Source organism: Eublepharis macularius, chromosome 10 (genome assembly GCF_028583425.1).
Source record: "Eublepharis macularius isolate TG4126 chromosome 10, MPM_Emac_v1.0, whole genome shotgun sequence".
NCBI classification, from domain to species: domain Eukaryota; kingdom Metazoa; phylum Chordata; class Lepidosauria; order Squamata; family Eublepharidae; genus Eublepharis; species Eublepharis macularius.
In genome coordinates, this window is record NC_072799.1 from 6,785,259 (window position 1) to 6,805,616 (window position 20,358).

Here is a 20,358-nt window from a genome sequence, read left to right on the forward strand (position 1 = left end):
ATGTAAGATTCTTTGCCAGCACGTGAGATCTCTGTTCGCAAAGGGCACTGCTGGGAAATGAAACGGCGTCTCTTTTGCTACCTGTCAGTGGGATTTTTATGTCTGCATGTTACTATTGGAGACTGCAGTTTTCTAGCTTTCAACTGCATCAGCGAAGGACCCTATCAACAAAGCCCTATCCATTAGGAGGAGAACGTGAAGAGCTGATTCCTCCAGTAAAATCATGCCTGCCTTTTGCTGTGCCAATAAATTATGGGGCATTTATGAAACACAGCTTTCTGTTTTTAGCACAGAGAACTTTGTCTCGGTGGAACAGCAATTCAACTAATGGTGGAATGGGTAGCATTTGGACAGAAACTGTGGTGGCTGGAGACATAGAGGGGAAAACTGAGAGGCAGTGTTGTGTAATGGCTAGTGTTGGTCTGGGACTAAGGAGAGTGGGGTGCAATTTTGCCAGTGTGGAATAAGAACATTTTGCTCTGCCGAAATGATGGGATGATTTTCAGTAGCCAAAACAGACTGCACACCCGTCACATGCAAAGAGGCTCAAGTGCTGGAAGACCTAGCACAGCTTTGTGCTTGCCACAAACAGATGGTGATGTTACCACCCAGTTGCTACATCGGAGCATACACCAGAGCAGGGGTCATTTCATAGAAAAAGAACTGGAGGAACTTATTAGCACAACTCATTAGCATATCTCATTATCATATGCCACGCCCCTTGACATCACCAGAAATGTGTCATCAGCACAACTGATTTGCATATGCCACACCCCCTGACATCACCTATCCTGGCTGTTTTGGACCCAATCCTGGCCATTCAGGGCCAAAATTGGGCCCAAAATGGTAAAAAGGGGCTGAAAATGGTCAGGATCAGGCCACTGCTGAGCAGGAGAGTGATCTACCACCCGTCAGAGGCCCAATCTGGGCTGTTTTGGCCCCAATCCAGGCCAAAATGGGCCCAAAATGGCCGAGAGTCAGGTGGGCGGGGCCACCTGACGTGACCTTTTTGGAGAACTGCCGGAACTGCATTCCTGCGCGTTCCCTCTCAAAATGAGCCCTGCACAAGAGACATGCTGAAGGCCTACCAGGCCTCTCCTCATGTGCTCCACCTTATGATGCCTCTGGTGAACTACAGATGTAGCAATAAAACCACACCTTTGCAATTAATTAATTTGCCATATAGCAGAAATCTTGCTAGGAGCAACTGGCCCTTACGACGAGGGCGTATGTGACGCTTCAGACAAAGCGCAAGCTCTGATGGGGACTTAATTTTCATGTAGAACATTCTTCTTAATATTCCTCCCCATGACCTTTTCAGGATTGATGGAGAACATCATTTCTGTGGCCCCCCAAATTAAATTGGAAAACCAATAAAACTACAGTTCCCATCAGCCCTGGGAATCCAATACAGTCCAAGAATGCAGCCATTTGCCTATATGATAATGAAAGCCACCATATGCAAATCTGTGTAAATGATGCTTATTTTCAGTTACAAATGAATCATACATATAATAATAATAACATTCGATTTATATACCGCCCTTCAGGATGACTTAACATCCACTCAGAACGGTTTACAAAGCATGTCATTATTATCCTCACAACAAAACACCCTGTGAGGTGGGTGGGGCTGAGAGAGCTCCGAGAGAGCTGTGACTGATCCAAGGTCACCCAGCTGGCTTCAAGTGGGGGAGTGGGGAATCAAACCTGGTTTTCCAGATTAGAGTCTTAACCACTACACCAAACTGGAGGTGTTGGAGTGCTTGACCAGGAAGGAAATAGGCATTATGAGTGAGATCAAGCTGAATTTTAAAAATGTTTTGTACTAGCTTTTTATCTTGTCTTCCTCTAAGGACATGAGTGGCATACATAGTTCTCCTCTCCTCCACTTTACAGCAACCCTAGGCTTGCCCTCCCTTGCTGCTATGAAGGGAGGCCTCCTTCTAGCAAGCCCTGTTGCTATGTCACTTCTGGATACAACTCGGAAGTGACAACGGGTAGCTCTAGAAATTACCAGAAACTCTATGGTAAAACCATCGAGTTTCCAGCAGTTCCTAGAGCTATTCTTTGTCACTTCTGGGTTATACTCAGAAGAGATGGTGTAATGTCAGCAAGATTGGCAATGTCTCTGATGTCACACATGCCCCTTGTTCCCACCTCCAGCCCTCCCACTGGTTGCCTGGCTCAGCCTGGTAATCCTAAACAACCCTGTGAAGTATGTTAGGCGGAGAAAGAATTACCAGCCCAAGTTCACACAATAAAATTTCACGTCAAGGGAGGAATGGAACTCGGGACTACACAAATCAAACAAACACTAACTACTACATCACACCATCTCTCAAAGTTTCTCATGTCCACTGTGCAATTTGTTGGGTTGCCTCATGGAAGCAATCGAAACTGAGCTTGCTTCTTCCCTCCCCATTTAAACACAGAGATAACAACATGGGCCTGTCGTACAGGGCTGTTGTAACTATGATCATCTTCATGAAGTACTTTGAGTGGTTAGAACAGATGTGATACAAATAGCAATACGCAGCTGAGAAACCTTTACAGGAAACGTATCTCACTGCTTCCTAACCACATTTCCTCCATTTTTTGGCTGTCTAGGATATAGTCAGGTATTAATATACCACACAATGTCCTACAAAGTAATTGAATTACTCTCTTTGAAAGTGGATGGCTCAATGTTAAAACATTTTAAAGGGGGACATTCTGTTTTTGGACAATAAATGTCTTTGATGACAAGCTCTATTTTGCAAAACACAATACCCTTATCCAATAAAAAACCCCGTTTGGCTGGCAGGTGATAAATTCAGGCTGTTTTGTCACCTCGAGTCCATCTATTTTGGTAACAACACTGCCGTACGAGAGAGAATACATTCACACTGGAGAATGGCCACACAAAACTCTACAGATACCGTCATTTTTACGAACTTGGAAGCTTTATTCTTTGCAAGCGTAATCGAGAAGGGGATGTGGAACAAAACTGAAAGCTATAAAAAATCCTAGAGGTTTGGCGGGAAGGAGTGGGTGGGGTTGGAGGAAAAGGGGCCTTATGGTTGTCAACCTCCAGGCAGGGCCTGGAGATCTTCTAGAATTACAAGTGATCTCCAGACGACAGAAATCAGTCCTTGCCTTGGAAGGTGGACTCTGAAATTATACTCCACTGAGGTCCTGTCCCTTCTTAAATTTCACCCTCCCCAAAACATCCATCCCAAAAGCTCCAGGAATTTTCCAATCTGGAGCTGGCAACCCTAATAGACCTTCTCACTAGCACTCTTCCATGGACACTCTTAAAGTCCTTATATCTCTTTCTGATGATCTGGGAAGTACATCTGAAGCCCATGGAAGCAGAGTTACTACACCAGAAGTGACACCACCAGATTACAGCGATGCTCTAGAAATCCCATACATCTTTGTGATAAAGACATAGAGGATTTCTAGAGCATCACCTAATGTGGTGATGTCACTTCTGGGTCTTTATAATGTTGACCCATTATGCAACGTCTTTCCCCCCTTCCATTTCATCACCAACACTCTACTGAGCAGCATCAGCAGGGAGGAGAGATGCTCTGGTGGGGGACTGTCCACTGGCAGTAGGTAAGTCGCGCAATGCTAGCTGAGGCGCAGCTCATGAGTGATCAGGACACTCCAAAAGAATATAATCTATAGTATCGATATGGTTATTACTAGAGATGGGCACAGACAGAAAAAAACCCGAACATGATGTTCGTTGTTCATTGCCATCCACGAACAGGGACTCATGAACAACCATGAACATGGCCCTGTTCACGAACATGTTCGTGGTTGGCTGTTCGTGGGGGCCAGCAGGCTCTCCTCCAGCCATCATCCAAGTGAAGATCCCTACCGCACCACTCCCAGAAACCTGACCTGAGCAGGCACCAGGAAAGGTACCAATAATAAATAGTAGCTTGGCCCAGAGCCTGGCAGCAGCCCTGGAACGTGAAGGGGAAGATCCCTAGCCCACCCCACGCAAAGAAAATTCAAGCTCCAATGCACTCTCTCTATCAAAATGCCGACAGCAACTGTCTCTCCACTGTCTGCAAAGTCAGAGCTGGGAGCCCCCTCCTCCCTGGTCCTTTCCTCTTGTAACAAATTTGGAGCTCCACACTTGGAAGGAAGACCTGCCCATCAAGCTAAATTGGGCTTAGATTGGGGTTTCCAGGGCAACAGCAGGAGTTCAGACAGAGTTCAGGCAGTCCCTGCCTCCGTTTGCCAAGGGAATTGATTGCAGGTGCCAGACTGTCTGGCTTGACGAACAGCAAGGGACAGCAACGAATGAGGCTTGCAACAACCACCTGTTAGTTTAGAATGGAGCCTCATGAACAGCTTGTTTGTGAACAGCCGATTGGGCTGTTTGTGGATTTTTTTTGTTCGTATTGCTGTTTGTGCCCATCTCTAGTTAGTACCACATCCACAGAGTCTGTTAGAGTATGGAATACCACAAAACCTTCCCAACAACATTGCCAGTGGTAAGGCATTCAAACTTACAAGCAAAAATACCTTTCTATACTATCTGGAGGAGTTAGCCATGTTAGTCTGTTGCTGCAAAATAGTAAAGAGCCCAGTAGCACCTTTAAGACTAACCAACTTTATTGTAGCCTAAACATTTGAGAACCACAACTCTCTTTGTCAGATGCATGATTCTTGAAAACTTATGCATGATGCATCTGACGAAAAGAGCTGTGGCTCTCAAAAGCTTATGCATGATGTATCTGACGAAGAGAGCTGTGGTTCTCGAAAGCTTATGGTACAATGAAGTTGGTTAGTCTTAAAAGTTCTCATGGACTCTTTACTATTTCGCTTCTATATTATGTTGTTAACTCAGACAAATAGTTCAGCATTTTCATTGGAGGAGGGATACCAACTGAAAAAGAACATACTCTGCGAGTTCCTTTGTTCTGTATTGACAGCTGTCCACCGTATGGCCTTGGGAAGCCCATGCAATTAATTATTACTGGCCTAGATGAACCAAGGCCCTGACTCAATATGTCTGCTGCATATGTTCCTATGTGTGCAATCTGGTTTTGTTAATGTACCACTGGAGAATCCCATGCATTGTACCAGAAGAAGAAATCCTCCAGAGCCACCTGTCAGGATGGCAGTCAGAATAGAAGCTGGCAGTCTCAGAGATCATTTGATACCTGAGCACCAGAATGAAGGACCATGCCAGAATTGGTAGCCATAGCGGACCCACTGGAACAAAACCTACCCATTGTGTCACCCGATCCCTACAGTACCACCCTATGCTGTCTGCAGTGGTGGCACCAGGGAGCGGGTGAGAAGATCTCCTTTCTAGCACTGTACAATAGAGATTCAAGGAGAAAAGTGCCCGTCATCCATTTGAGACCTTTGATGCCCCGTAGCAGTGGAGATAATGATGGAATCTTGCAGTTCGACTTTCTTTTTTAGCTACTTGTAGAAGCCTCATTTTTCCAACTCAGATCTCTAAGTCTTCATCTAAGATAGGTAACCGCTGAGTCATGCACGCTGAATCGGTCAGTATAAAAATAGCCAAGTCACATATCTCTCCCCTCCGCCATCAGATAAATCGTCTGTGTTGAATAAATCCCAGGGCAATCTAAACGAAGCAATTGGATTCTGGACATCCTTCCTTCCCCGTTTTTTGAATTAAAGCTTACATAGCTTGAAGTCGCCAGATGTTTGGCTTCCCATGCTTGCTGCCGTGATGCCCAAATAAGATATTCTGGGCACGGTTTGGAGAAAGAAGCAGGGATCATTCGGCTTCCTTAGGGATTTACAAGAATTTAATGGAAATCACTGCTTGAAGTGGAAGGTGGCAGGCGGGGGGGGGGGGCGGGGAAGGAATCATTTCACTTCACATTGGACCAATTTAGCCAATGGTTTATTCATAATCTGTAGGTATATAACTACCGCAAACTTCTGAGCTAACAAGCTTGGATTAGGAATTCATACTCTGAAACCTTTGTGACTTATTCATCATTACCAATAATAGAGTAATGAAGTCAAAAGCATTTATGAACTTGATCTGATCAGCTGTGGCACACCTTCAAAAGTTTCCAGAGAGGCTGGTTATGTAATTTCATGCATTTCCACATTAGTTCTATGTTATCTAATGTCAGTCCTAGAATGGCTTGTGCTCTGTTTAAGCATTTCTTCAGCTTTGTATTAGATTTTTGCTAATGTTATGTCTTTGTAAACTTGCATTTATTTTTCCTATGGCGTTGTTTATGGAAATGTCCTTGATATTGACTGAGTTAATCTCACTCTATGCAGGGGCCATTTAGTAGAAAAAGAGCTGCAGGAACTCATTAGCATAACTCATTAGCATAACTCATTAGCATATGCCACACCCCTTGCCAGCACCAGAAGTGTGTCATTAGCATAACTGATCTGCATCTATCCTGGCTGTTTTGGACCCAATCTTGGCCATTCAGAGCTGAAGTTGTGCTCAAAATGGCAAAAAGGGGCTGGAAATGGCTGAAAAGGGGCCCAAAATGGTCAGAATTGGGACACTGCTGAGTGGAAGAGTGATCCACCACCCATCAGAGGCCCGATCCTGGCCATTTTGGGACCAATCCTGGCTGTTTTAGGCCCAATCCTGGACATTTTGGGCCAAATCCAAGCCGAAACAGGCCCCAAATGCTCCAAAATCTGGTGGGCGGGGCCAACTGACATGTGACCTCTTTGGAGAACTACTGGAACTGTGTTTCTGCATGTTCCCCCTCAAAATGAGCCCTGACTCTATGTAATCCTCCTTGAGTTTCAGTGAGAAAGGTGGACTATAAATGGGTGGCCGGCTTGCGGCTCATCGCCGCCTCCCCGTGCCCGCCGGGCCTGGCGGCCGCTGCCACCAACCACCATTCCTATATCGCTGGAAACAGCAGGGCACCTCCCGCTTTGGCCTCCCCGATTCCCAATTCCGGATCGGAAACAGGACTTGATCGGTTAGAATCGGTGACCTGGGTTCGGCGGCGGCCCAGATCCACGAACGGCTTGATTGGTATTTTTTTTTTGATCGTGCCCACCTCTACTTCTCTTCCTGTAGCACAGGAAGCCCTCCATCACGGTCTCTCTGAGAACCTGCCTCCCCAGTGCCTGTCTCTTGGCCTGATCAGTCCTTGAAGGTGCATTGCCAGTTTTATTTTCTTCCCATTGCTGAAGCCAAAAGCTCAGCAGAGCTGAAGTCCAGATAGATTTGCACAGACAGGCATGAGTACGAAACCTTTTCTTAAGGACATTTGGCAATATTGGTATGACCCTGTTCCATTTTTAGATCGTTTCCATCCAGAGAATAGCGTAACTTCCTCCTGAAAAGAAGTGTGAGGACATCCAAACCCATCCCTTCCCATGTCGAGCACTGCCAGAATTTAAATCTTCTTCACTATTTAATTTCACACCAGCTTAACATGAGCGATGGGCAGTCAAATATTAAGTAATCATAACCCACCCCCCTAAACCTCTCTTTGTTAATATCGTTACTACTCAATTGAAATGAAAAATGGACAGCCATCTGGAAACCTTTCAGATCTTTTATTCTGACACCGAGCTGCTCGGCCTGGAATTTAGGAAGGTCCGATGGAGTAGGAGGGAGTGACTCATAAACTGCGGCTGGAAAGGTGTTTCCCATTGTCTGACTTCAAAGGAAATGTACAAGGTGAAAGTGCTGAATTAGAAGTCATCAAGAAATTAGACACTTAATTCAAATTGAGACTTAGATTTCCTCACTCATACTTTCAAATAGATAAACAGGACCCATTGTTTTCAAACCTTAAAGAGACTGTTCTTGAGATGTTGCATCATATCAATTTTCTCAAATGGCTTCTTCCTTAATTAATTTATGTATCCTACTTTATTTCACTTTTGTTTACCTTCACCACATGAAAGAGAGGCTAGAACCCCTGACATTATACATAACATCCTAAGCCATTCAAGTCTGTGATCTAGAGAATCACACCTCATTCATGATACCAGGCCGCTCTTGGCCCAATTCCTCCTCCTTTCCTCCTCCCCTTCTAAAATTTTCTGGATAAATATGGGGAGAATAGTTTCCTTTCTTTCCATTGTGTTTGAAGAAGAGAACTTTGACTCACAAATTTCCATGCTGGAATCAATGTTGCTAGTCTGGCGTGGACTTCAGTTTAGTTTTGCTATGGTAGATTAACACGGTTATCCCAATGGGATTTTTCATTGGAACCAATGAAAATAGGGGTGTGTGAGAGCGTGGGGGGATTATATAATGGAAACGAAGTGCTTTAATACCAAATTTCACAAAGCCAATTAAGCCTTTTTTATAAACAAACCAAAAGTGATTTTTTATTTGTGCTCACCCCTATTCAACATTATCTACCACAGTTTTATAGCCCGTTCATGAGAGGAACTTCCTTGCATGTAGATTGCTAAGTCTTCAGGAAGAAGACATAGCTTTCTCCTTGACCTTCCAATTTACTATATGCAGGCAGCTTCTTACATGAAGGAGCAATAAAAAATATTCCACTTTATCCCACTTTATTCCACCTAAGTGGAATAAGAGCCCCGTGGCACAGTAAGCTGCAGTACTGCAGCTCAGCCTCTGCTCACAACCTGAGTTCGATCCTGGCGGAAGCCGGGTTCAAGTAGCCGGCTCAAGGTTGACTCAGCCTTCCATCCTTCCAAGGTTGGTTAAACGAGTACCCAGTTTCCTGAGGGTAAAGTGTAGATGAATGGGGAAGGTAATGGCAAACTACCCCGTAACAAAAAGTCTGCCAAGAAAATGCCATGATGTGACGTCCCCCCACGGGTCAGTAATGACTCAGTGCTTGCACAGGGGACTACCTTTACCTTTTACCTACCTTAAGTTTTAGATATTGTCCCAGCCTCATAGATTACCTGTGCATATCCAGCCTGTGAGTTCTCTTTCTCCAAGCTCTGTTTAGTATATAGGTCTGGTGGTAGTGTAACCCCTGTGAGGTTGATTGGTTTAGCCCAGTGGGGTGGAGTCAGAAGCTAGGGGCAGGCTGCTGAAGAGGAGGCTGTTTGCTGGGGAGCTTAATAAATTATAAGCTCTTATCACCTTGAATAAGGTAATCAAATGTTGTATGTAAAATATGATTTAAAGTGGTGTTTGTGTATTGTGTGTAGTTGGTGTTACTGGGGTTGTATTATTTTTTTGCAGGGCTATAATTCCCAACAAGAAGCCTGAAGCCTGGGGTACAGCTGCTTCAAATGGATGAGAGAGGACTCCTCATCACTTCTTGGATGTGGAACTGTTTGCCTTTTCAAGGACATTGTTGATTTGGAGTTTTTTTGTATGGTTGCACTTAAGAGTTAATTTTTGTTAAAGTTGCATTTTATTAATTGTTAAAAAGTTTAAAAGGAAAAAAAAAAGTTATTTCTTAAAATTTTGTGAAAGTTGCTTTCTAAGCCCCAAAGAACCCATGACAAGAGACGTTACAGTCGCTCTGCTCACTCGTAGCAAACTGGAATTGCTACAGGAGAGCAGATAAGGAAAGGTTTTGTAAACTAGATGATACCGGATTCTTCTCTCTCTCTCTCTAAAGCACAGAGAAAAGTTCAGCATAGACCTTTCCCAGATCTTACTACCTGGAGAAAGTTTTTTAAATAAGGAAATTCACACAAAATGAGATGGGAGGAGGGTAGCCAACAACCAAGAGTGGAAAAAAAAGACCTGTCCCTTTACTAGATTCTTATTCTGCAATCCTAAGGACGCTTTCCTGGAAGTAGGTCATACTGAATATAACGTGAGATCCTTCTGAGTAGAACTGCTTAGCATTGCTCCCTTAATCTGTGAGAATGTGCAGAGGAAGTTTTGTCATGGTATGGTGCTAAACAAGCCCTGGTAAATAACACACCACTCCCTGCTAAAAGGACTGGGAAAAAACGTTTTCCCAGGCCATTGGCAGCTCAAATGGGAGACTGAGATGAGGAGGGGGTGTTCTGTGTTCTGCCTCAGAATACAGGTATAGATTGCATTGTAAATGCTCCCTCTCACTACAAAGGAACCTCCCTGCATGCAGAAAGATAACATCACTGGGGAAAAATGTTTAGCATAACCCTGATGTGCTAGCTAACAGCATGCAGGGATCGGTCAACAATAACCACCCTCCTTAATCTGAAGAGGTATGACCTCAAGTTTGACTATCATCTCATTCTACCACGTCATTGTGAGTAACGCGTGGACCGTTTTTTTCAGGCTGCAGATATGCCACAGGTGATTTTGGTTGCTATAGTTTTTATTTATTTATTTAGAACACTTATATGCTGCTTCTTTCCTGAGACAAAGGACTCAACAAGGCTTAGAAATATCAAAGACAGAAAATCCAAGATGAGTAGAATTGCTTAAAATTCTAATATGTCAGAACATATCTTGCCCGCACCCCCGTTAACCGCAAAATTTAGAATTGGAGTAAAACACTGCCCCAGCAAGAAACCATCTTAAGAAACACAAAAGTTAAAAAACAGGGGGACAAAATCTACAAAAGGTGGCAAATTGCAGGCCTAGCTAGTAACAACAACAACAACAGCATTCAATTTACATACCACCCTTCAGGACAAATTAACACCCATTCAGAGCAATTTACAAAGTATGTTAGTATTATCCCCAACAACAACAGGCCTGGACTAACCTAAGCTCACCCAGCTGGCTTCAAGAGGAGTGGGGAATCAAACCTATTTCTCTGGATTAGATTCCTGTTGCTCTTAACTAGAGTTGGGCACGAACAGAAAACCCCCCGAACATGATGTTAGTTGTTCGCTGCCATCCACGAACAGGGACTCACGAACAACCACAAACATGGCCCTGTTCACGAACGTGTTTGTGGTTGGCTGTTTGTGGGGGCCAGCAGGCTCTCCTCCAGCCATCATCCAAGTCAAGATCCCTACTGCACCACTCCCAGAAACCTGACCTGAGCAGGCACCAGGAGAGGTACCAGTAATAAATAATTGCTTGGCCCCGGAGCCTGGCAGCAGCCCTGGAACTTGATCGGGTAGATCCCTATCCCACCGCACACAAAGAAAATTCAAGCTCCAGTGCACTCTCTCTATCAAAATGCCAACAGCAACTGTCTCTCCCTCTCCACTGTCTGCAAACTAAGCCAGAGCTGGGAGCCCCCCTCCCCTCTGCTCTTTGCTTCCTTGTAACAAATTTGGAGCTCCACACTTGAAAGGAAGACCTGCCTATCAAGCTAAATTGGGCTTAGATTGGGGTTTCCAGGGCAACAGCAGGAGTTCAGACAGAGTTCAGGCAGTCCCTGCCTAAGTTGCCAAGGGAATTGATTGCAGGTGCCAGACTGTCTGGCTTGACGAACAGCACCGAACAGCACCGAACGAGGCTTGCAACGACCGCCTGTTCGTTTAGAATGGGGCCTTATGAACATCTTGTTCATGAACAGCGGATTGGGCTGTTCGTGGCTTTTTTTAGTTCGTATTGCTGTTCGTGCCCATCTCTATTCTTAACCACCATACCGAACTGGCAGTTGCTTCTTTCCCAGTCCCAGGTCTTTACAGCATCTCTAGGCATGGGCAGGGCTACAGCTCCACAGGTGGAACAACGAACAATTGGGCTGCTCAAAACTTCTGTAGGCCAGCAGCATTTAAAGATTTATTTGCAAGGCAGGTACAAGGTGTTTGTTGAGATTAACTGTGGCAAGTGTCAGACCGCACAGAAGACGAGCTCATTACGGGATGCAAATCACGGTCAACCAAAGGATGATTTTGCCTTTCCTTTGCGCAAGTGCTCGGAGCACCCAACGTACTGCTCAAGGGATTTTTCATGCTGGGTGCAAGGACAGGGAGAGAAGGAAGGGAAGGGCTCTTACTTCAGCAGAATTCCCTCCCTTGTTGAACAAACCGCTTCTGTAAATTGCCTCGTTAGCCACGCAAACATGTCCTCATTAATTGCAGCGATATTTCTCAATGGCTACATCCTGCCGCTTGTGAACCAGGAGCATGGAGAGCTGCAATGGACACGTTTTGTGGGGAACCCGGTCACTTGTTTGAAAGGGGGACATCCTCTAGGCTGGGGTGGTCCTCTGAGGATCTGTTTTAGGCTTGCCAAGCTCCAGGTGGGGCCTGGAGTTCTCCTGGAATTACAACTCATCTCTGGAATCTACATCCGTTCCCATAGAGGAAACGGCAGCTTTGGATGGTGGCAGAAGGGCCGTCAAGTCATAGGTGACTGATAGCGTCCCTTGCTGGGGTTTTCAAGGCGAAAGACTAACAGAGATGATTTTCCATTGCCTGCTTCCACAACCCTCATCTTCTTTAGAGGTTTTCTATCCACTTTCTAATCAAGGCAGACTCTGCTTAACTTCCAAGCAAGACCAGGTTTTCCTGGGCTATCCAGATAATGGCAGACAGACTCTATTGTAGATCAAGAGTCCAGTAGCACCTATAAGACTAACAAAATTTGTGGTAGGATATGAGCTTTTGGGAGTCATAGCTCACTTCTTCAGATACAGCTAGCATGTGAGTCCATCTGTCCTTGTATCTTGGTGAATGGAGTGGGTTCGGATGCCAAATGTCAATGGCAAGTAAATGACAAAAGCTGTAAATGATAATAGCAGGTGTGATTGGATAGGGTGGGGTATGCAGAGAGGTGGTGGGTGTGGAGAAATCAGCATTGGTAATGAGACAGGAAGCCTAGTTCTAGATTCAGTCCAGGTGGCGGCATGGACTTGAGCTTCGTTATCAGTTGCAATTCAGCAGTCTCTCTTTCTAATCTCCCTTTGAAATTTGTCTGCAGGAGGAACTGAATATCCTGGAAGGTTAAAATGTTCCCCCACCAGTTTTTGAATATTGTGGTTTCTGATGTTAGTCTCTATGGCAGGGGTGGGCAAATTGCGGCCCGCGGGCCACATGCAGCCCGCTACAGAGTTTTTTGTGGCCCGACAAGACAGTCAGAAAAATCTGCCTTGAACCGAGATTTCCTTCCCGTGCGCGACCGAAGATTCGCTCACTCCTGATTTCAAAAAATCTCACTCCTGATTTCAAAAAAATTGTAGAAAAGTGTGATAGGGTACATTTGTCTCATTAAACTGATTCTAAAATTAAATGTGCTTGCAGCTATAGATGATCTGAAATTAGCACAATAAATAAATTGAACAAAGCTACCATTATTTTATTTAATTTATATTTATTGATTTTTATGATACAATTTATACCTTTTCTGAAATGCAAAGTTAACTAATGAATGCAATCATTTTAAAAGGTGCGGCCCTCCGCTAACCTCCGCTCCCACAAAGTGGCCCCCGAGCCAAAACAATTGCCCACCCCTGCTCTATGGTATTACATATCTGCTCTGCTCTCCCCCCCAACTCTGCCCTCCAAAGGTGCCCCCCCCAAATGTCTGGGACTATCTCAAGCCAAAGCTGGCAAACCTATTTGTCTTGCCTTCAGGTAACCTTGGTGGGTGGAAGCACTTGAGATTTAGACATACAAGGAACTAAGGACACCAAGCAGGGTGGTTTCCGCTCCCCTTTTATCTTCACAGCAGCCCTTTGAGAGCGATTGCCCCAAAGTCACCCAGAGATTTCGGAGGGCTGAGTGGGGATTTGAGCCTGGGGTTCCCTAGTCTGACCCTACACCATACTGGCTCTCAGCTACCACAACCAACACTTCAACTGTTTTAAGGATCAGCGAGTTGCCAACTTCCTCCCCACCACATGCCGCTGGAGCGGTGCGGAGGTCAATCTAAGCTCCCCTCTGTCTGGGGATCAGGGGGCGGGGCCACCAGCCATGTGACCATTTTCAAGAGGTTCTGGAACTCTGTTCTACTGCGTTCCAGCTGAAAAGAAGCCCCGTATATATATATAAAACTATGCTTGTATACCACTCTTCTAGACAGATTAGTGCCTCACCCAGAGCAATGAACAAGTTAATGTTATTATTATCGACACAATACAGCTGGGGAGCTGGGCTGAGAGGAACGGTTTACCCAAGGCCACTTACTGAGCTCTTGGCAGTAGTGGGATTCAAACCAGTAGAGTGCTGATTTGTAGCCAAATCACTTAACCACTGCGCTACAGCAGCTCTTTTTATATCTTTAAAATATTTTTATGTATTTTTTATTTTTGTTTATTTTAAAAAATATTTTTATATTACCAGTTTGCTGTACCGTAGTTAAGAGCGGCATGACTCCTGGAGAGCCAGGTTTGATACCCCACTCCTCCGCTTGAAGCCAGCTGGGAGACCTGGGGTCAATCACAGCTCTCTCAGAGCTCTCTCAGCCCGACTCACCTCACAGGGTGATTGTTGTGGGGATAATAATAACATATTTTGTAAACCACTCTGAGTGGGTGTTAAGCTGTCCTGAAGTGTGGTATATACCTGTAAATTAAATGTTGTTTTTATATATTTTTGTGCCTTTGTCAACAATATGGAATTCTCAGCACAATCGCTGAAATATTTTGTTGGGTGGGGTGAGTGGACATGTGCCTACCTGCTAACCTAGTATCTTTTTTGCTGTTAAGATGGGCGAGGGGCACCACTTAGTGGCAGAAGCTCTGCTTGACATTCAGAAGGTACCTTGTTCAATTCCTCGAATTTCCAAGTTAAAAAGTCCTGGCAGTGGGTGATGTCAAAGCCCTTTCCCTGAGACCCTCGAGAGCAGCTGCCAGTCTGAGCAGGCAATACTGACCTTGATGGACCGAGGGTCTGATCTGGTATAAGGCAGCTTTGTGTATTCATGTGTCCAAGGTGGCAGCCCAGATTCTTGAATGCTAATCAAGAGATCCCAAGGCGCTGGTTGCCACAGAGTCTGAATTTCGCTCCTTGCTTTTCTTCCTCTGAACAGGTTCAGGTGGTCTTCAGTAGAACAGCAAGATTGGAGACCAGTAGCACCTTTACAATGAACAAGATTTTGGAGTATAAGCTTCCGAGAGTCAAAGCGCCTTTTGTCAAGATGCTTGATGAGTGGAGATTTGATTTTTGAAAGCTTATATCCCCCTAATCTGGTAGGTCTTTAAGGTGCTACTGAACTCATATCTTGCTGTTATCCCAAAACAGCGTTTGTCATGAAACTTATAATCATAGGGTTGGAAGGTACCTCCTGGGTCATCTAGTCGAACCCCCTGCACAATGCAGGAAATTCACAACTACCCCCCCCCAACACACCCCCAGTGACCACTGCTCCATGCCCAGAAGATGGCAAAACACCGTCAGGATCCCTAGCCAAACTGGCCTGGGGAAAATTGCTTCCTGACCCCGAAGTGGCGATTGGCATTACCCTGAGTATGTAAGAAGGGACCACAAGAACTAAGCACTGATGTACCGGGAAGCTTTGGGCCAGTCACTCTTTTGCAGCCTAATCTACCTTCCAGAGCTGTTCTGAGAATAAACAGGGAAGGGGAGAACCACACATCTCCCCCTTGTTCTCTTTGGTGGAAAGTTGGGATAAAAAATGTAGTCAACGACTGAGACAGATGGGAAAGGTGCCTTTTGTTTGGGGAGGTGGTCAGGGAGGGAAGAACATTTCACGGGACCACTGAACATTTGAAGTTACCCGACACTGCCCTGCCCCTAATTCACCTAGCCAAGGACGCAAGATCACTTGCTGGTTTGGCTGACAGCCAGCTCCCCACTGGCAATGACTGGGTTCAAATGTTTGATGCGCTCAACAGTTCAAACATGGTCTAGTATGAAAAAAAAAAAGATGGTTGCACATATGTGACCACATTCTGCTTTGCCACATCTGTCTCTCTTCTCCCTGGCTCCTGTGTCTATCACAGCCACCAAGAGTTAAAAAGCTCATCGTTGAAAGCAGGCAGGCAGGCAGTCAGGCAGTCAGGCAGGCAGGATGGAAGGACGGATGGGCAGGTGGACGTACGGAAGAAGGGAAGGAAGGATAGATGGACAGAAGGACGGAAGGAGAATATTAATCTTAAATTTTACTGCTTGATTTTCTTATTAGTTGGGAGATGTCTCTGTATCCCTTATTCCTAGTGTTATTCAGTATTTTTAAATAGCTGCTGAGTGGTCCAGGTCAGATAAATTCACACAAACACATTCTTATGGGAATAGTAATTTCTTTCCTTCACCTCGCACACACACCACTGCAAACATCTTGTTTTTCAGACTTTTAGATTAATAAAAAATGTGATTGGGGCTTTCGTCACAACAACAGAGCTAGCACACAACAGCCCCCTTGAAAACTAAAATGACAGCTGTCCTGATGAGGATATATTTACGCATGTGTGCTCTGCCAGACCATGTATCTACTGTTGGTCATTTAAATAATGCTGCCAACTACACCCGTGCAAAGATGGAATGAGCTGTAAATGATACTTTCATGACTTGGCCATGACCCTGGAGTACATGTACCTTCACCCGTGATTGTGAAGATTTCATTTGCTGATTGTGCACTGATGCAAATGCAATCACACGATGCAACACCCACCTTACAAAATTTGTCCTGGCCATGACGCTATGTCATGAGTTTCTTCTAAGACGCTAGCAGGCAGGGCGTTAGGGCACGAGCACCTGGGATTTTTAGTTTCCAAAATTTCTACCCTACCTTTCTGTCTAGACAAGGGCCACCAAGACAACTAACAAATTAAAGCATACATAATTCAATCGCCTTGTACAACCATTAAAACTAAGCAACTCCTGCAACACACAATTAAAACCAGAACTAAAACACACACAAAAACCTAAAAGTGAAAATTAAAACATTGGGAAGAAAGGAGGGACCACTGAGGGAACGCCCACTGAAACAGAAACATCTTTATCTGCTGGTGAAGAAGGCAACAGAAGAGGACAGGCAAATCTTCCTAGGGAGAGAGTTTCAGAATTTTGGCGCCACTACCAAGAAGGTCCTCTCCTGGGATGCCAGCTGCCAAATCTCAGAAGGTGGGGGCACCCAAAGCAGGGCCTTTAAAGGTGACCATAGTGGTAGGATAGTTTCATAAGGGAGTAGGAGGTCCTTCAGGAATGTTGGTTCCAAACCATATAGGGATATATGGCTGGTACACTGCTGCTAAACATGGAGGTTCCATCTAACAATATAACCCTCGATCATTAAAGATAAGAACTTAGGGTAGGGGGAAATCTGAGGAAGGGTATAATAGGAGTGTTTTGTAAGGGGGAGGGGGTTGGATTTATAGCCATCCCTTTTTCAAAGCATAGGTCCCCACCCAGCCGGAAACCCATTTCAGATTGTTATTAATCTACAGTGTGGATGAACGTGAATTAGATCAACAAGGCAACACGCTCCTTTCTGCCCAATAACTATAAAAAGAACATTTCCATCAGCGTGAAAGTTCATAAGCTTTCTAAATAGAAAAGGAGAGAGAGAAAAAAACCTGTTTGATTGCCTCCCACGCTGGACCGATCCCACCTGTACAAGCTACCCACTTAGCTGTTTAGAAGGCAGCGGGGACTTAGTTTGCCAAGAAGCAGATTGCAACGGGAGACATGCCTCAGCACCCCCTTGCAGTGCCCCAAAATATTCTGGGGCACAACCTCCAGATTTGCATGCAGGGTTTCAAGTCCCCAAATCCTTTGAGTCATACCAAGGGCTCTGGGGACACTCGTGCTGGACTGCAGCTGCTTGAGCCAGAATAATGCTGTGGCCGTTCCGATCTTACCGGAGGCCTCAGGACATTTGATTGGCATGTTTGCATCTGCAGTGTGACGGGCACTTCCTTTCCCCGATGGAATGTGGCCATTTGGGGAGTGACCGATGCACGCACTGCCTCATGGAGTTGAGAGTGTTTAGCATATCTTTTGCTATCTATCTGCTTCATGAGCCTTCCATACAAACAATGTAATTCTATGGGCAAGTGGACGTAATCGCTGGATGTTACTCTACTCTTTTCTTAGCTTAGATCTCCTCATCTCACTCAACCACGGAACAATGATGTGATGTGTGGTCACAACAACCCTATAAGGTAGAGCATAGCTCATCACATGACAGGTGAGGTGGGGAGGCGTAGTGGAAGCTATCTGGTCCAATCACAGATTAATTCAAAGTCAAAGTCAGATCTTTTAGGTCCATCGAATAACCCATCTTGGCTGAAAATGATTCCACTACTGTAGCAAGTTGAAATTTGTGAGAATTTGACTTCTAACGACGCCTAGAAAAGTAATCAAAGAAAGATGATAATGCTGCCCTTCGTCATCACCTTGATGAAAAAGTGGAGTTTATCAATCAAAATGTGAATTTTGAATTTCTTGCCCTGCTATTTCAACCCCCCAAACCCTTCATTTAACTTTGCTTGGGCATGCTATTTTCTGTTTCCTCGCGCCAGACTTTCTCCTAAAATAAATGCATTTCCCAACATTATTCGTGCATCATCCATCAATCAGCATTGAGCTCGAGACTCGTGTCGCTGTATCCATGAAGCAATCTGTATGTATAAATGCAGAATGAATTGCACAGGAAAATCCATACAAGACGTGCACACAATACAAACAGCTCTACGAACCCAGTGGTGCAAAGTGGAAAACCAAAGCTGGCAACCCAAACGCCAGCACCCAGAGAAGCCCAGATCTCCACTTACCGAAAGGTAGTATGAAAAAGAAAGGCAGCCAGCAGAGAACGAAAACTCCAACTACAATCGCGAGAGTCTTAGCAGCTTTCTTCTCCCTGGAGAACTTCAGGAGGCGCACAGACAGAGAGCTTCTGAATGTGTGCCCTTTGCTCTTGGTGCTGGCGAGGGAGTCCTCCAGCACGCTGCGGCAGTGGATGCGAAGGACCACTTCCATGGACTTACTCCGCTCTTTCTTGACTCCAGCCTCCAAGCTCTTGGTGGTCCTCCTTGCCACCACGTAGATGTTGAAATACATCACCAGAATGACTGAGAGGGGCAAGTAAAAGGAGAAGAGAGAGGAGAAGATGGCATAGCCAGGTTCTTCGGTAATGGTGCAGACATTCGCTTCTTGGGGTCTTGGCTCCTTCCAGCCCAAGAGAGGTCCAATGGAGATGACCATGGATGAGAGCCAAACAACCACCAAGATGATCACTGCTTTCTTCTCGGTCATAATGGTGGGGTACTTGAGTGAGTACTTGACCCCAATGTACCTATCCACTGAGATGATGCACAGGCTCATGATGGACGCGGTGCAGCACAGGACGTCCACCGCTGCCCAGATGTCGCAGAAGATGCGGCCGAAGACCCAGAAGCCCAGCACGTCCAAGGTGGCCGAGAAGGGCAGGACGGTGGTGCTAAGGAGCAGGTCGGCGATGGCCAAATTGATGATGAAGTAGTTGGTCACCGTCTGCAAGTGACGGTTGCAAGCCACCGAGAGAATGACCAAGATGTTGCCCACGATGGCCGAGAGGATGAAGAGGGCCAGGAAGACCCCCACGCCCACCGTCTGCAGGTCCAGACTCAGAGCCAAGGTGGTGTTGTTGGAGCCGCCACCCTCCCCTGCCAAGGACCCGTTTGCACCGTCGGCCTCTCCCGTGTAGTTCCCATTCAAGCTGGCATTAATCTGCTCAGGGAAAGTCATTCTTTTTCAAAAAGGTCCGGTCTCCATGGGGGATGGGTTTGGCGTGAAAAGGATGCCCGAGACAGGAACGACAAATCTCTTTCCCCCAGGAATCCAATCCTCTTTCCCTTCTCTCGACTCTCAAGGAAGTCTCTTGAGCAAGGTTTGGGTCCAGTAGCACCTTAAGGAACAACTAGAAATCCAGGGTATGAGCTTTCGAGAGTCAGAGCTCCTTTTGCCGGAGAGAAAGTCTTTCGTTTCCCGTCATGTGAAGAGTTTGTTCTCACCTGTCTCTCCTGTCCTCTACAAAAGATCTATTCAACAGACCCCAGGGAAAGGTGGGCACTCTCTCCCCTACACCTCTCCCAGCCTCCCTCTCCACCCTCAAAGATGCTTTTCTGCACAGACCCTCCCCCGATACAGCAGAATTCTTTGTAGCAACAGATCTCAACTACTCCATCCACAGTGCCAGAGCTTGGGAGGAGATGCCCTCTTCCATTTAGCTCCCGGTGACTTGTCTCACCTTGTCTATCAGATTAAGCTTCAAGAAGGCCCCTCTTCAGCCAACGCCTCCACCCCCCCCACCCAATAAAAAGTATTTTGCATGCAAACTCTCACGCTTTTCTGCACCCTGTCAATTTTTTTTTAAAAAATCCCTTTTATAAAAAAAGGATTGAACGATAATCTTAAAAGTAGACGACAAATGAGGGGAGCGTGATGTTTGAGGGGGAAGGAGAAGAGGAGAAGGAAATAAATAATCCCCGTTTTCTTTCTTAAGCTTCCTTTAAAGGAGCAGAAGGGAGAGCTGCAGATATTTGGAGAAGCAGGACATTTGAAAAGTAAATGAGAAATGAGGGGTGGTGTGATGCTGGGGGTGGGGGGGTGGTGGAGAAGAAGAAGAGGCAATAAATAATCCCGTTTTCT

General features: G+C 45.5%; 1 protein-coding gene across 1 annotated transcript in view; it reads right to left on the bottom strand.

Annotated features, from left to right (window-relative positions):
- The window catches only part of ADRA1D (adrenoceptor alpha 1D), an 80,620-nt gene extending 61,165 nt beyond the window's left edge, over nucleotides 1–19,455 (bottom strand). Inside the window, exon 1 of the mRNA XM_054990268.1 lies at nucleotides 18,504–19,455. Coding sequence (XP_054846243.1) covers nucleotides 18,504–19,455 — 952 coding nt within the window. The remainder of the gene's footprint in view (nucleotides 1–18,503) is intronic.
- Nucleotides 19,456–20,358: the final 903 nt, after the last annotated feature.